The sequence below is a fragment of the Rhinoderma darwinii genome, chromosome 4, assembly GCF_050947455.1.
Source record: "Rhinoderma darwinii isolate aRhiDar2 chromosome 4, aRhiDar2.hap1, whole genome shotgun sequence".
NCBI lineage: Eukaryota > Metazoa > Chordata > Amphibia > Anura > Rhinodermatidae > Rhinoderma > Rhinoderma darwinii.
This window is the reverse complement of record NC_134690.1, coordinates 157874218-157891033: the sequence shown is the minus strand read 5'-3', so window position 1 is coordinate 157891033 and position 16816 is coordinate 157874218. Positions and strand designations below refer to the sequence as shown.

General features: G+C 43.7%; 1 protein-coding gene across 4 annotated transcripts in view; it reads right to left on the bottom strand.

Annotated features, from left to right (window-relative positions):
- The window catches only part of FGF12 (fibroblast growth factor 12), a 430891-nt gene that overhangs the window by 24218 nt on the left and 389857 nt on the right, over positions 1 to 16816 (bottom strand). For all 4 annotated transcript variants that reach the window (XM_075861773.1, XM_075861772.1, XM_075861771.1 and 1 more), the window contains one exon: positions 8663 to 8861. In XM_075861773.1, coding sequence (XP_075717888.1) covers positions 8663 to 8861 — 199 coding nt within the window. The remainder of the gene's footprint in view (positions 1 to 8662; positions 8862 to 16816) is intronic.

Here is a 16816-nt window from a genome sequence, read left to right as displayed (position 1 = left end):
CTACTATCCGCCTGAATCTTTTGTGCGCTCTGGGACGCCTCTAGGTTCTTCTGAACCTGGGCCCAGACAGTGCACAGTTCCCGATGAACATCCTCTACCTCAGGATTATTGGAACAACCAGGGGAAACGGAGGAGAACCTTGGGTTAAACCCGAAATTACAGAAAAACGGGGAGACCCCTGACGAGTTACTGACCCGGTTATTCAGGGAAAATTCAGCAAGGGGAAGGAATGAGACCCAATCGAATTGACAGTCAGAGATGAAACACCTTAAATATTGTTCCAGGGATTGGTTAGTCCTTTCCGTTTGGCCATTAGTTTCGGGATGGAAGGCGGAGGAGAAGGACAGATCAATCTCCAACTTTTTACAAAAAGCTCTCCAAAATAAGGAAACAAATTGTACCCCTCTGTCAGAAACGATATTGACTGGGGCCCCATGGAGACGCAGGATGTGTTTCACAAACAAAGAAGCTAACGTCTTGGCGTTAGGTAGCTTCTTAAGGGGCACAAAGTGGCACATCTTGCTGAAGCGGTCTACTACCACCCACACCACCGACTTGCCCTGAGATGGAGTCAAATCGGTGATAAAATCCATGGAGATATGGGTCCAAGGTCTCTGGGGAATGGGCAAGGAACGTAGTAGGCCCGCAGGTCGGGACCTAGGGGTTTTGGACCTAGCGCAAACCTCACAAGCGGCGACGTAAGCCCTAACGTCTTTAGGCAACCCAGGCCACCAATAGTTTCTGGTAATGAGGTGTTTGGTGCCCAAGATGCCAGGATGACCAGATAGAGCGGAGTCATGGTTTTCCCTGAGTACCCTTAGCCGGTATTGCAGGGGAACAAACAGTTTGTCCCCAGGGACGTTCCCGGGAGCTGCACCCTGATCAGCCGCGATATCAGAAGCTAAATCAGAATCTGTGGCAGAAACGATTATACCAGGGGGTAAAATACAAGCAGGATCCTTCTCGGAAGGAGGATTGGCCATGAAACTACGTGACAGAGCATCAGCTTTAATATTCTTGGACCCAGCCCTATAGGTAACCAAGAAATTAAATCTGGTAAAGAATAGTGCCCACCGAGCTTGTCTAGGATTAAGCCTCCGGGCCGATTCTAGGAAAACCAGATTCTTGTGATCCGTAAGGACCGTTACCTGGTGTCTGGCCCCCTCCAGGAAGTGCCGCCATTCTTCAAAAGCCCATTTAATGGCTAGAAGTTCGCGGTTGCCAATATCATAGTTACTCTCCGTGGACGAAAACTTCCTAGAGAAGTAAGCACAGGGGCGGAGATGGGTGAGGGAGCTGGTACCCTGGGACAAGACGGCCCCCACTCCCACCTCGGATGCGTCAACCTCCACAATAAATGGCTTCTCTTGGTTGGGCTGAATCAGCACGGGGGCCGAGATAAAGCACTTCTTGAGGGTCTCAAAGGCCTGGACGGCCTCAGGGGGCCAATGGAGGACATCAGCACCCTTGCGAGTAAGGTCCGTAAGAGGCTTAGCGACGACCGAGAAGTTGGCAATAAATCTCCTGTAATAGTTGGCGAACGCTAAAAAACACTGTAACGCCTTAAGGGAGGCAGGTTGGACCCATTCTGCCACAGCCTGAACCTTGGCAGGGTCCATGCGGAATTCATGAGGAGTGAGGATTTGCCCTAAAAATGGTATCTCCTGTACCCCAAAGACACATTTTTCAGTCTTAGCAAACAGATTATTCTCCCGAAGGACCTGGAGCACCTTCCTGACATGCTCGGACGTGGGAGGACCAGTCCTTGGAAAACACCAGTATGTTATCAAGGTACACAACAAGAAAATTACCCAGGTAATCTCTCAGGATTTCATTAATAAAATTCTGGAAGACAGCAGGGGCATTACACAACCCAAAGGGCATGACCAGGTATTCGAAATGACCCTCGGGTGTGTTGAACGCAGTTTTCCACTCATCCCCCTCTTTGATGCGGATAAGGTTATATGCCCCCCGTAGATCGAACTTAGAGAACCATTGGGCTCCCTGAACCTGATTAAAAAGATCCGGAATCAAAGGAAGTGGGTACTGGTTCCTTACGGTGACCTTATTCAGGTTACGATAATCAATGCACGGCCTAAGACCACGATCCTTCTTCCCCACGAAGAAGAAGCCAGCACTTACAGGAGATGTCGAGGGGCGAATTAAACCCTTGGCCAGGCATTCTTGGATATACACCCTCATAGCTTCACGTTCAGGACATGAAAGATTAAATATCCTACCCTTAGGAAGCTTGGCACCAGGCACCAAATCGATGGCGCAATCGTAATCTCTATGGGGGGGCACCACCTCGGAGGCCTCCTTAGAAAACACATCGGCGAAGTCCTGAACAAACTCAGGAAGCGTGTTTACCTCCTCCCGGGGAAAAATAGAGTTAACAGAAAGACATGACATAAGACATTCATTACCCCATTTGGTAAGCTCCCCAGTATTCCAATCAAACGTGGGATTATGCAACTGCAACCAGGGAAGACCTAATACCAGATCAGACGATAATCCCTGCATCACCAGTACAGAGCACTGCTCCAAATGCATGGAGCCAACCAGGAGTTCAAAAACAGGAGTATGCTGAGTAAAATAACCATTAGCAAGGGGGGTTGAGTCGATACCTACTACAGGGATAGGATAAGGTAAATCAATAAAAGGCATCTTTAGAGACATAGCAAATTCCACAGACATGATATTAGCAGATGAGCCAGAATCCAAGAAAGCACTGCCCGTGGCAGACCGGCCAGCAAACGAGACCTGAAAGGGAAGCAAAATTTTATTGCGTTTCACATTAACGGGAAATACCTGTGCGCCCAAGTGACCTCCCCGATGATCACTTAGGCGCGGAAGTTTTCCGGCTTCTTATTCTTGCGCCTGGGACAGGTGTTCAGTAGATGCTTGTCGTCCCCACAGTAGAAGCAGAGACCATTCATTCTGCGAAACTCCCTACGTTGTCGAGGGGACATGGAGGCCCCGAGTTGCATAGGTACCTCCGAGTCCTCCGTGGAGGGGCGAGGAGACGGGACCTCGGGGGGGATCGCAGAAAAGTCAGAGGGGAGCACATTGAAGCTTTCAAGCTGACGTTCCCTGAGACGTCGGTCAAGTCGTACTGCTAGGGCCATAACCTGGTCAAGGGAGTCAGAAGAGGGGTAGCTAACCAGCTGATCCTTCAGGGCGTCAGATAATCCTAACCTAAACTGGCACCTTAGGGCCGAATCGTTCCACCGAGAAGCTACGCACCACTTTCTAAAATCAGAACAGTATTCCTCAACCGGTCTCCTACCCTGACGTAAGGTCACCAGCTGACTCTCGGCTAAAGCAGTCCTGTCAGTCTCGTCGTAAATGAGTCCGAGGGCAGAGAAAAAACAATCAACAGAGGAAAGTTCAGGGGCGTCAGGAGCCAAGGAGAAGGCCCACTCTTGGGGCCCTTCCTGGAGTCGGGATATGATGATACCCACCCGCTGGTTCTCGGAACCTGAGGAGTGGGGTTTTAGGCGGAAATAAAGTCTGCAACTCTCCCGGAAGGAGAAAAACGTCTTACGGTCCCCTGAGAACCGGTCAGGTAACTTGAGGTCGGGTTCTAGAGGTGAGGTGAGGGGTACTACTAAGGCAGCGTCACCCTGGTTGACCCTCTGGGCCAGGGCCTGGACCTGTAGGGAGAGGCCCTGCATCTGCTGGGTCAGGGTCTCAAGGGGGTCCATGATAGCGTCAGCGTAGGAGAAATGGTAGACTAGGTATGGGCTTGTAATTATGTAATGGCAGGAAGGAGGTGAAGGGAAAGTGAGCCCTAATCTACCCACCGCCCTGTCCCTGCCTACTTGCAACGACCCGCCCTAGGCGATGGGGTACAACTGGGCGGCGGTCCCTACGCTGTCTAAGTGCACGGGAGAACAAACAGGGAACACGCAAGGGAAGGGGCAGTAGCCACGGAACGCCGCGAGGAAACGGAGCGGTGAATGAGTAGTCAGGACCAGGATGAAGTGGAGTATACCAAAGTGAGCACGGAGAAGGAAGCAAGCCAGGGGCAAAGCAAAGCAGGTTAAGCGGAACTGCAGCATGGCAGAAGCACGGCAGAAGCAGGCTGGAGCAAGCAGCAGTGAGGCCAGGAATCCAGAAGAATTACAAGCACTGAGGAAGAGAACACGGCAGGTAATAAAGGACAGGGGGCGGAGCTAACTCCAACTGACCAGGCCGCGAGAGGCTCTCCCACTCCTGAGCCTGCCACCCTGGTTGGTGGGAGATGGTGTCAGTCGAACAGGTCTGGCCTCAGGTGTGGATTAATTAATCCCAGGAGTATACCTAGACGTAGTACCTGGCAGATCCCTAACATTTAGTCTCTTAATCTGAACTATACCACTGGAAAATATTATTACATATAATATAAAGCAAAATGTTAAAATAGTTTACAGGCCCAATGCCTACAGCCATACATCTCAACTTTTGGGGCAACCCTTCCCAATACCTGTCCATGGATGCCAATTCACCCAGGCTAGTGTCACTGTACAGGGAAAATTTCTGAAGGGGATGCAGCACTATAATAGCGCTGTAGCCCCTTCACTTTTAGGATTTAAAGCATGCAAAGTTTGTTATTTGTTTTTTTATAATATTGGTAAAAATATATCTAGTGCCTGACAGAATAATAATGTCGCCCATTGTGCCCCCATATTGCAATAGTGCCCCCATTCAGTAATAGTACCTCACTTTGTGCCCTGCACAATAGTAGTGCTCCCACACTGTAATACTGCCCCCAATGCAGTAAAAAACCACCAAAAAGAGAAAAGAGCAGGATCCAATGGGTGCCACTTAATGTATTAAAAGATCTCGGACTCAAGTTCTGCAGGTGGAGCAGCAACCACACTGAACAGAGGGCCAGTATTACATCTACACGTACATCCCAGCGTTGTGCATGTTTGGTGAGTGAGGCTACGTCCTCTAAGTGGATTGCCATTGTTTTTTTTATATATTGCACTATGGAGTGCTTTACATTTTATTTATTCCCGATGCAGTAATAGTCCCTCCACACAATTATGTACCCCTTTCTGCCCCCGCACAGTAATAGTGCCCCACTGTTGAGCAGTACACAGTAATGGTGCCCCCTACTACAGTGATAGTGCCCCGTTGTGCCCCACACATTTTCATAGTGCTCTTGAGGTGTGGCACACAGTAATAGTACTTTGACACAGTAATCATACCCCCTTAGTTCTCCCACCCAGTATTGATTACTGCTTAGGGCTTCCTCACAATAAGAATGCCCCTTTTGTGCCCACAAACAGTAACAATGCTTATAAGTGTCCCCCCACAGTAAAGATGCCCATTTAGTGCCGCCCACACAGTAAAGATGCCACCTTAGTGCTCCCACATAGTAAAGGTACCCCTTAGTGCCCTTAGTGCCCCCCACACAGTACTGATTCCCCCTCAGTGTCCCCATACAGTAATACCCTCCTAGTGCCCCCCCACAGTATTAATGCTACCTTAGTGCCCCCACAGTAGTAATGCCCCTTGGTATCTTCCCAGACATAACTAGTGCCCCCTAAATTAATACAATATTACTCACCTAGCCCCATTCCCACAATGAGAAGATCATTCTCCATTCCTCCTCTGCCCTGTGCACCCTGGGCACAGGAAGGTGCGATTAATTCTTCACACCGATCTGCGCCAAAGGCAGGGGACAGAGAGTGAATGGTGGAGCAGGGAGCTGACAGCTCCCTGTTCCACCATTGTATTCAACTGTATCTGTATCCTTAGGATGCATATACAGTTGCAAAGCGGGACAGCGCCTGAAATCTGTGACTGTTCCGCTGGATCTGGTGTGATTGGGAGGCAGCCTACAGCTACTGTACTCCTATGTCAACACTGTCAGTGCGCTGTTTTTTTTCATATTTGCTAGAGGAACATTGTGTAGATCAAAAGCATCTACCTCAGTGTGTATTGTGGGGAAAGCAGCTGCAAGCTTCAGGCATGCAACCTAAGCAATGATAACACTTAGGATAAGTTCGTACGTGGCAGATTTAATGCAGAAATTTCTGTGACTGTCTCATTCACCTAAATAGGGTTGTGCAAAGATTTTAGTAATTCCCATTCAAGAGGCTAGGACAGTCGAAGAAATTTCTGCAATAAATCTGCCGCGTGTGAACATACCGTTATAACAACAAAGCTATTAAAGGCATTTTCTCATCAAAGACAGCTCTCGGCACCCCTGGCAAACAGCTGATTTTACAGGGGGAAGCCTTCTCTGTCTTATCAATAGGGGTTGTCTTCGAGAGACAACCCCATTTAAAGAGGCTCTGTCACCAGATTATCAAACCCCTATCTCCTATTGCATGTGATCGGCGCTGCAATGTAGATAACAGTAACATTTTTTTTTTTTGAAGAACGATCATTTTTGGCCAAGTTATGAGCAATTTGATATTTATGCAAATGAGCCTTTCTAATGGACAACTGGGCGTGTTTTCTCTTATTTCCAACTGGGCGTGTATTGTGTTTGTAACATCTGGGCGTGTTTACTTGTTTTACTAGCTGGGCGTTGTGAATAGAAGTGTATGATGCTGACATATGATGCGGACAAACACTTCTATTCACAACGCCCAGCTAGTAAAACAAGTAAACACGCCCAGATGTTACAAACACAATACACGCCCAGTTGGAAATAAGAGAAAACATACTCCCAGTTGTCCATTAGAAAGGCTCATTTGCATAAATATAAAATTGCGCATAACTTGGCCAAAAATTATCGGTTTAAAAAAAAAAAACGTTACTGTTATCTACATTGCAGCTCCGATCACCTGCAATCGGAGATAGGGATTTGATAATCTGGTGACAGAGCCTCTTTAAGGCGTTTTCCAGACTTAATGATAACGTAAGTAAAAAAATCCCATACTCCTCTTTCAAGTCCCCTGCCACTTCAGCGCTGCTGGTGCACTGGTCCCCTGCTGGCCTTATCTTTCTGAAGCGATGACATGGCGCAGTGGTGTTGGTCATGTATGTATGACGCATACATAACATCGATTTAGACCGACAGGGGACAACTGGATCAGTGGAGCTGGAGTGGTGGTAATTTAAGCCATGAGTATGTTTTTTTATGCAGCTGCCAGTTTGTTATCTTTAAATCCTAGAAACCCGATTCATTTTTTTTCCACAATTTTGATATACACAAAACGACCTGGTAGTTCTCCTTTAAGTTATTCGTACATGAACTAAACCATACACAACTTAAACATAATAACCCAGTCTGATTCATTGACCGACAAATGTTTCTCCTGTTGTGCTGCATTTGAATTACCATGCCTTCAATTCAATACTTAGTATTGCGCCTACTATCCAAGATTATCCAAAGTTTGTACTCTGGTTTGGCTCTTGAATATACCTTCAGAACTTTTGTGTATCTACCTTTATGAGCACTGATCATAAAAAAAAACAATTTAATAAAAGCTCATGAACATAACTCTTCCCTAGTTGGTAAATGCAACACAGCTTGAAAATATGAATACAATATACCCTAAAGCTAAGGCAGTACTTATACAGGCTGGGGCCGGAGTAATGTGCTTTAGGAGTTGGTCCTATTTCTGGCAGTCGCTGTGCCTGAATATGACTGTCCAGGGAAATACAATAATGTGACAGGGAGGGACAGAATTCGGAGAGCAATCTGTGTGACTTGAATAGCAGAATGCATTTAATGGAATGATGGGCAGATATTGCTAAGGACTGCGATGAAATACATGACACTCTCCAGGATACAAAGCTTCAAAACTATATGTATATCTCTCAATAAATCTCATAGCTCATCTTAATGAGCATATTACCCTCCTATAGACATACAAAAACGCACAACATGCCAAAAAGCCAAGTAATACGTTCTATATAAATTTCTTACTGACAAAAGGAAAATAATCTATAGCAAGAACAAGGCTGTGTAAGTCTTTGGCAATTTTTTTAGTTGCACGTATCATGCTAACTCACCATCAATATTCTAGCAGTGTCATTTGTTTCTTCCCAGCTCAGTTGCATCTATACATTTTTTACTCTTTCATTATGGGCAGTTGGTCATGTTATCTCCGTCTGACCACCAAAATAAATCACGCTCCCATGTGCAGACAGGATTACATAATTTTTTACATCATTACATATCAAACCCCTCCTGACAGCTCTGAGACCTCTTTCCACCCAGCTTAACCCTCCTTGAGTCTTTGCATGCCCCCCCCATGCATATAGTGCTGCAGAAGAGATCATTTTTGCCCTATCTAAGGAACCAGGAATGCAGTGATATAATAGATGAGTCCATACAATGATTAGCTGCAGAGTAATAAACCCCCCTGACTCACACTGTCTATACTATCAGTAAGTACGGTGTGCAGAATCTCAAGTGTATTTCTACGTGATGCTACTCTTCACTGCCTCCTGTGTAAAAACTGACAGAGAGAAATCTTTCACTTGCAGGAGGAAGGGAGAGCAGTGTGAAGCTGCGTCACATACAGTAGGAATACACTGAGACTCTGCAGTGTGAGCACAGAAGTTATTATTTTTTAATAACCTATGCTGCACTAAGAATGCATATTAAGACTGCTCTGCTATCTTCATGACTTTTTTTTTTTATAAATAAAACGTCAGAATCCACTGCAGCATGCTATGAAGCACCCATCTAAATAAAATACATTGTTACCTTCTATAGGTCTTGGTACAAAATGTGATGATGGTTTGGTCTTTTTCACTCTGTTCCCTTTCATGATTTGGCCTTCTTTACTAAGTCCTAAGAACCATTGACGGCCAGATTCCTGCTGCCGATAGAGTGTCGAGGAATAGATGACATAGTAATTCTCAAACACAGACTCCTTAAATTTGCATTCTGGGGTAAAAATATCCTATAGGTAAAAGGAAAAGATTACAGATTAGTTTATGCCCATGATGAAAATGTTTCAAGAACATGTTTGATGAATGTTGTGCTACTAAGAAACGGATTAAGAAGACCTTTCTTCATATCCTAAAATAAAAAAATACATATCTATCTATCTATCTATCTATCTATCTATCTATATTTTTATATATAGAGAGAGAAAATAAATATCAGCAGCACAACCAGCAACCAGACCATATGGACCACATAGAAATCCAAAGTTCAGGGTGGTGCTCGCAGAAGATAGTCCCAATAGCAGATCCAAATAAAGAGAAGGAAACCGCAGCACTCCAGTGGAATTTTTTTTCTTTAATTCACCAACACATCACCTGCAACGTTTTAACCCTCATAGGGTCTTTTTCAAGCATAAAATACATACATCAGGTGTACACCTTTTATAATTAGTGTTCAATGACATCACATCCTGTGTCTATTTATTATACCACTGTGTTGCAAATTAACTAAAGTGGTAAAAAAAGCCACACATAATCCTAATTTGTATACGTGACAAATATATAAAAACACAATAACAGTGAAACTCTTGGTGTCTTCATAGGAAGCGCTACATTATGTAACAAAAAAACAAAACAGGATGTGGTGTCAATGAACACCAATTATAAAAGGTGCGCACCTGATGTATTATATATATATACATACAGTGAAGGAAATAAGTATTTGATCCCTTGCTGATTTTGTAAGTTTGCCCACTGTCAAATACATGAACAGTCTAGAATTTTTAGGCTAGGTTAATTTTACCAGTGAGAGATAGATTATATTTAAAAAAAAACCTGAAAATCACATAGTCAAAATTATATATATTTATTTGCATTGTGCACTGAGAAATAAGTATTTGATCCCCTACCAAACATTAAGAGTTCAGCCTCCTCCAGACCAGTTACACGCTCCAAATCAACTTGGTGCCTGCATTAAAGACAGCTGTCTTACATGGTCACCAGTATAAAAGACTCCTGTCCATAGACTCAATTAATCAGTCTGACTCTAACCTCTACAACATGGGCAAGACCAAAGAGCTTTCTAAGGATGTCAGGGACAAGATCATAGACCTGCACAAGGCTGGAATGGGCTACAAAACCATAAGTAAGACGCTGGGTGAGAAGGAGACAACTGTTGGTGCAATAGTAAGAAAATGGAAGACATACAATATGACTGTCAATCGACATCGATCTGGGGCTCCAGGCAAAATCTCACCTCGTGGGGTATCCTTGATCCTGAGGAAGGTGAGAGCTCAGCCGAAAACTACACGGGGGGAACTTGTTAATGATCTCAAGGCAGCTGGGACCACAGTCACCAAGAAAACCATTGGTAACACATTACGCCGTAATGGATTAAAATCCTGCAGTGCCCGCAAGGTCCCCCTGCTCAAGAAGGCACATGTACAGGCCCGTCTGAAGTTTGAAAATGAACATCTGGATGATTCTGAGAGTGATTGGGAGAAGGTGCTGTGGTCAGATGAGACTAAAATTGAGCTCTTTGGCATTAACCCAACTCGCCGTATTTGGAGGAAGATAAATGCTGCCTATGACCCAAAGAACACCGTCCCCACTGTCAAGCATGGAGGTGGAAACATTATGTTTTGGGGGTGTTTCTCTGCTAAGGGCACAGGACTACTTCACCGCATAAATGGGAGAATGGATGGAGCCATGTACCGTCAAATACTGAGTGATAACCTCCTTCCCTCCACCAGGACATTAAAAATGTCTCGTGGCTGGGTCTTCCAGCACGACAATGACCCGAAACATACAGCCAAGGCAACAAAGGAGTGGCTCAAAAAGAAGCACATTAAGGTCATGGAGTGGCCTAGCCAGTCTCCAGACCTTAATCCCATCGAAAACTTATGGAGGGAGCTGAAAGTCCGAGTTGCCAAGCGACAGCCTCGAAATCTTAATGATTTACAGATGATCTGCAAAGAGGAGTGGGCCAAAATTCCATCTAACATGTGTGCAAACCTCATCATCAACTACAAAAAACGTCTGACTGCTGTGCTTGCCAACAAGGGTTTTGCCACCAAGTATTAAGTCTTGTTTGCCAAAGGGATCAAATACTTATTTCTCTGTGCAAAATGCAAATAAATATATATAATTTTGACAATGTGATTTTCAGTTTTTTTTTAAATATAATCTATCTCTCACTGGTAAAATTAACCTAGCCTAAAAATTCTAGACTGTTCATGTCTTTGACAGTGGGCAAACTTACAAAATCAGCAAGGGCTCAAATACTTATTTCCTTCACTGTATATATATATATATATATATATATATATATATATATTCTATTGAGAATCACTTTTTTTATGGTTCCAGTGCATCTAAAAGAAAAAAAATAAAGCAAATTTGCATCTGTAAGGGATGTTACTTTCCCTTTAAATTATACAGTGCCTCCTTTGTTTGTGTCTTCCCCACTTTTGTCTGATGTGAGGTCTGGCCCATTTCCTGTGTTGTTACATTATTGGTGGTAGTGCTGCTGCAGGTGATCACTTAGCGCCGCAGTTTGGCAGGAATGGAAAGAAAATCTCTCTCTGCCAACAGGCGGCATTTCCATTGCTTGGCAACAGCTCAGCTGAGCCATACGCCAAGCAAACAGGGGAAGGCTGCCAGCACGCCGTGGTCTGGCCCCAGGGCAGTCGGCCGCATTAGAAGGGGAAGCGATGTACAGCTGGACGTTCAGACATGACAGCAGGCGCTTCTGGGGAGAAGGAGGCAGAGCTCTGTGTGTGTGGCGCAGTGAAAACAACTGGAGGAGTCCAGGTTGGCAAGGAGAAGGGCAGTATGGCCCCAAAAGAGACTGTGTGATGCGCCATAAGAGACAGAGTTTCATAGAAGTCCTGATGCAGGGTTTCATCATCGCCCACTCCTCCATCATCCGCTTAGTTGGCAAGTGATTAGAATCATCAGAGCATATAACCTGTCAATGTGTTCAACTCAATGGTTTGTGTAAAGCAACTAGAGTTATTTTGAGTGATCCTTAAAGAGACAGTAGCTGTACTGTTAGGCCTGGGACTAGAAGTGTTTTGCTACTGTTTAGCCTGGGACGTTACTCCTGTTACTGGGCAGAGAATACTTAACAATCAACTGTGAAGAAGTCCTACGCACACCAGTAGGAGTAGATTCAAAGATAATATATTTTATTTTTATGCCAGTGTGCAACGTTTCGGTCTGATCCTAGACCATGATCAGGCACTGAAGTATACTGGGCGTTTGGGGTGATGGCGCTAGAGAATCCGGCAGGTCGCATTCTATAGCGCCATCACGCCAAACGCCCAGTATACTACACAGCCTGATGAAGGTCTAGGATCAGACCAAAACGTTGCACACTGGCATAATAATAAAAAATATTACCTTTGAATCTACTCCTACTGGTGTGCGTAGTACTTCTTCACAGTCTACAGTAGGGTGGGCCCCTACTTATACACCCATCGAAAGATACCTAGTGCAGTCTGAATCTCCGACACATACTTAACAAGCAAGTTACACTCTTGCAAATGAGGGAAGTCGGGAACTGTTAAAAGAAGTGGCATGGCAGTCACTCTGACCGACGGAGGCATGGAGCAATTCCCCATGTGGTAACTGCTGCATCCCCAGTGTGGGCTTATTGGCAGGGAAGGCTGAGGCAAAGGGCAGCCTCTCAGAGACCCAAAAAAGCCTAGTAGGACATGCTACGGAGCCTGCAGTCACAGCTGCTTCCTTATTCATTTTAGATGCATTGGAACAATAAAAAAAAAATGTTGGAACTTCCTTTTAAAATTATTTCATGTAAATAAATTTAATGGTTAGTCTTTAAAAATGTGGAGAGTTATGTGATTATGGGCTTGGATTGCGCTCGTCTATCCAAGAGGTTGTGCGTGTTTAGTAAGGAATGTCAAGTTTGCAAAATACATAAGGACTTAAACAGAAGAAACAAGAAGCACACATTGTAGATATCCTACTTAAATCTCTTGGATTTCTGCATGGTAGATAACTGTAAAATACATTAGTTCCAGCTCAAGAGCATTCTGGGAGCCAAAGGCTTTTTACTTAGAGTCTATCATTATTCCACAATATAATCTACAACATTCATGTGACAGCAAGGTTATCATAAATATCCCAATGCTCAGTTACATGCTGCATCACAGTGATAATAAATCTGATATGTAATAATGCTATGGGCTTGGACTGCGAATAGCAAAGACTCTAAATAAATCTTTTGATAGTGTACATATAAAAATGTAAGGTGATTAGTAGTCTGCATTACTATAATAAACACCAATAATAGAATATTATACAGACACATTGTGGTCCAGCATAAAGTAAGACAATGCAATTCTCATTTAATATATGGAATTTAGAATTATTTGTTTCAATTACACAAAATATAATGCATTAGAAATTGAGTTTACAAATACTGTACACTGTCTTTTATGCTTGTATTCCAAAAATAATGGGTGAATTTAACAGCCTTTACTCATGTTGGCAGAAATATGCATATATAGGTAATATACATTGCATACTCTTATATTCATGCTTAATGGGGTTCTCCATCTTGGCAAGTGAGGCCATGGGGCTAGGATATACCCTCACTTGTTGATTCCCAACTATCATGAGAACATAGGATCGCACCCATACAGGAATGTGCAGAGATCTGCAACTCAGCCCCATTCTTCGCACTGCACCTGGGAATGGTAATGCCCAGTGGTAAGTTCATTCATTCATGTACAGGACGAAGAGCAGAAGAACAGCACAACAGAGAGCTCTAAGAAAATATGTTACAAAATTAGTATTTTATGGGGAATATAATTTACTAAAACAGACCTGTCATGAGGGGCCCTCTTTAAATGCTATGTAAACTAAGATGTGATCGATAACAGGTGTATCAGCTTCTATGTCTCCACCTGTTAGGGTATGTGCACACACACTAATTACGTCCGTAATTGACGGACGTATTTCGGCCGCAAGTACCGGACCGAACACAGTGCAGGGAGCCGGGCTCCTAGCATCATACTTATGTACGATGCTAGGAGTTCCTGCCTCTCTGTGGAACTGCTGTCCCGTACTGAAAACATGATTACAGTACGGGACAGTTGTCCTGCAGCGAGGCAGGGACTCCTAGCATCGTACATAAGTATGATGCTAGGAGCCCAGCTCCCTGCACTGTGTTCGGTCCGGGACTTGCGGCCGAAATACGTCCGTCAATTACGGACGTAATTAGTGTGTGTGCACATACCCTCATCGATCACATCTTAGTATTGAACTTAGATCTGATCAAGAACAGGTCAGAGACACGTAGGACCCGCTGTCACCGAAGCCGCCAGTCCCGCTGACCTGCTGGATTCAGGTTTCAGCGCAAGATACAGCTTCTATGTATTCAGGTTACAAAGCAGCTGTATCTCAAAAAGTAAAATAATTTTTTTTTAACAAAAAACAATTATAAAGTTGCACTAAAAACATTATACACATATAATACATTGTTTTAGTAAAAAAAAAAATCTTCAAAGGTTTACATAGCCTTTAAGTCAAATATTTGTAGTAATATATTGAGTGAGTTTTATGATTATTACCTGTATGAACTAGGGATGCACAATGCATCGAAACTTCGATACTGTGCATCCCCAAACGGTTCGATACCGTTATTTCATGTATTTCGATACTAAGCTGTGCGGCTGCACAGCTAAGTATAGTATCACATGAATGTATGAGAGCGGGGCTGCTCCTGAGTCCAGACAAGTGCGCGCCATCATGATGATGCGATGCGGCCAGCGCTGCACTAATGAGCGGCGGCACTGAAGACCGAACATGGCGGGCGCACTGCAAAACACCCCCATGTTCTGTCTTCAGTGCCTGAACCGCTGCTCATTAGTGCAGTGTCGGCCGCATCACCTCATGCTGACCGCGCGCGCACCTAATGTCAGGAGCGGGGCAATGGCTGTATTACACAGCCGCAGCCCCGCTCTATAACGGCAGAGATCAGAGAAACCTCTCATCTCCGCCGCTATTCTCCTGAATGCTACGATCAAAGTTAAATGCAGCATTCGTGTGCATGGGGCGTAAGCGTCCGACGTCTGTCAAAAGAAACATCCTTGGATTGAATCAACGCAACAAGTTTTTCCAACATGTTGGAAAATCTTGTGCTATACTGAATTCTTCATCTCTCTGTATGGCCAACTTAATATTTCTGACATGCTTAATGATGATAATATATTCCGAAAAAGTACAGCTGCATGTATTTTTCTTTTTTCTCCTCACTGTGACCCCATTTCGGCTCCATTGTGCCCTGGTACAACTTCCTCTTGATTCCTGGTTACACGAGCACTTCAGATCCCAAGCAACTATTTGCCTCCTACAAACCGTTTTGTATTATGTCAGACCACACAATTGTTTACAATGGACTGTATGTGTAATATATATATAAAAATATATATGGCTTATTCTTGTTTGATCCTTTATGTACTGTGTTGCGACTGTGTAAAGAATGAAAAGGACGTGGTGCTAGCTAGAGTACAGTGGTCCCTTCATTCTGATCATTGCCTGGGTTGGACCGTCAAACTATCAAACATTGATGGCCTATAATAAGAATAGGTCATCATTCAATATATAAATCCTGGAAAGCCAACAAAAGGAATCTGCAGCATATCAATTTTAACGACTATTAGGTGAAAAACTGATACTTTTTGTTATGCCTAGTAGAGGATGCATAACACAGGAATCCAGGCAACACCAAAGACAGAACCCCTGTCCATGCAACCCTCTTTCCAATTGGTACCTAAACTAGGTATATCTTAATTTTACCCGAAGTGTTCCTTAAGTTTAGTTCCAGGAATCGCACACGAATCAGAAAACAGTAAAAAAAAAAATCACCTCTTTCCTTGCTACAAATGTTTTAAACATTTGATGATGCGCAACGATTTACCGGCATTTAAAACAGTGTTTATAAATACTGAGACTGTAGGTTCTGACCCCAGAAAACATTGAAGTATCTGGCATAAGGGACTGTTCACATCAGCGTTTGGTTTCTGTTGATGGGTTCTGTCAGACATTTCCGTCGGAAGGAACCCATGAACGGAAAGGAAAAGGGAAACCATAGCTGCCGTTTGCATTATCATTGATTGCAGAAACAGATGCCTTTCCGTTCATGGGTTCCTCCGACAGAAAGGTCTAGCGGAACCCATGAACGGAAGGGTGAAGCTAATGTGAACAGGACCTAATGAGGAATCCACTACATGCTGTACATTACTGTGTTTTCTTTAGTGAACTGAACATACTATTCTTTCCATGGTACATAGCACAGAATGCTAGAAATAAAGCCTTGCTGCTTGTGAATAATCCCCAGTATTTTCCGAAATAAATACAGCTTAGGCGTAAAATAGCTGCAGGACTTCGTCATTTTGTTCTAGTGAAACGTCCCCATCACTGCTGGAAAAAAAGGCAGAGATACACATGAAGAGTTTGAGAGCAAGATATGTTCTTTTCCTCTTTATTGCAGCAGGTTACACTGATATATCATTTAGTGATTTATGAATGGCGGCATCGAAAATGACACTTTCACCTTCATAACAGGGAGCGAGAAATACAGCTGCAAGTACAATAAAGCACAAGTTACTTTCTGACACTATAAACCGAATGATTAGACAGTGCAATCTTGTTTTTATGAGCGGTTTACTAATATTTACTGCTCACTTCAAAGGATGCCTGAACTTTCCAAGAACGTAAGACTGGTATTTGTTCTGAAATATTATTTTGGAAGTGCCAAGTATTAGGAAGCTTTAAAGGATTCCAAGTTTTATTATTTTTACTTTCATTTTTCATTTAGTTTGCGACCTAATTAATAAATCCTGTTACCATTTCAGGACGTCTAATATTTCACAATTCGCACACGGATATTATTGTGAATGTATCTATATAAATCTTTAAAAATATTAAAGGGGATTTCCAG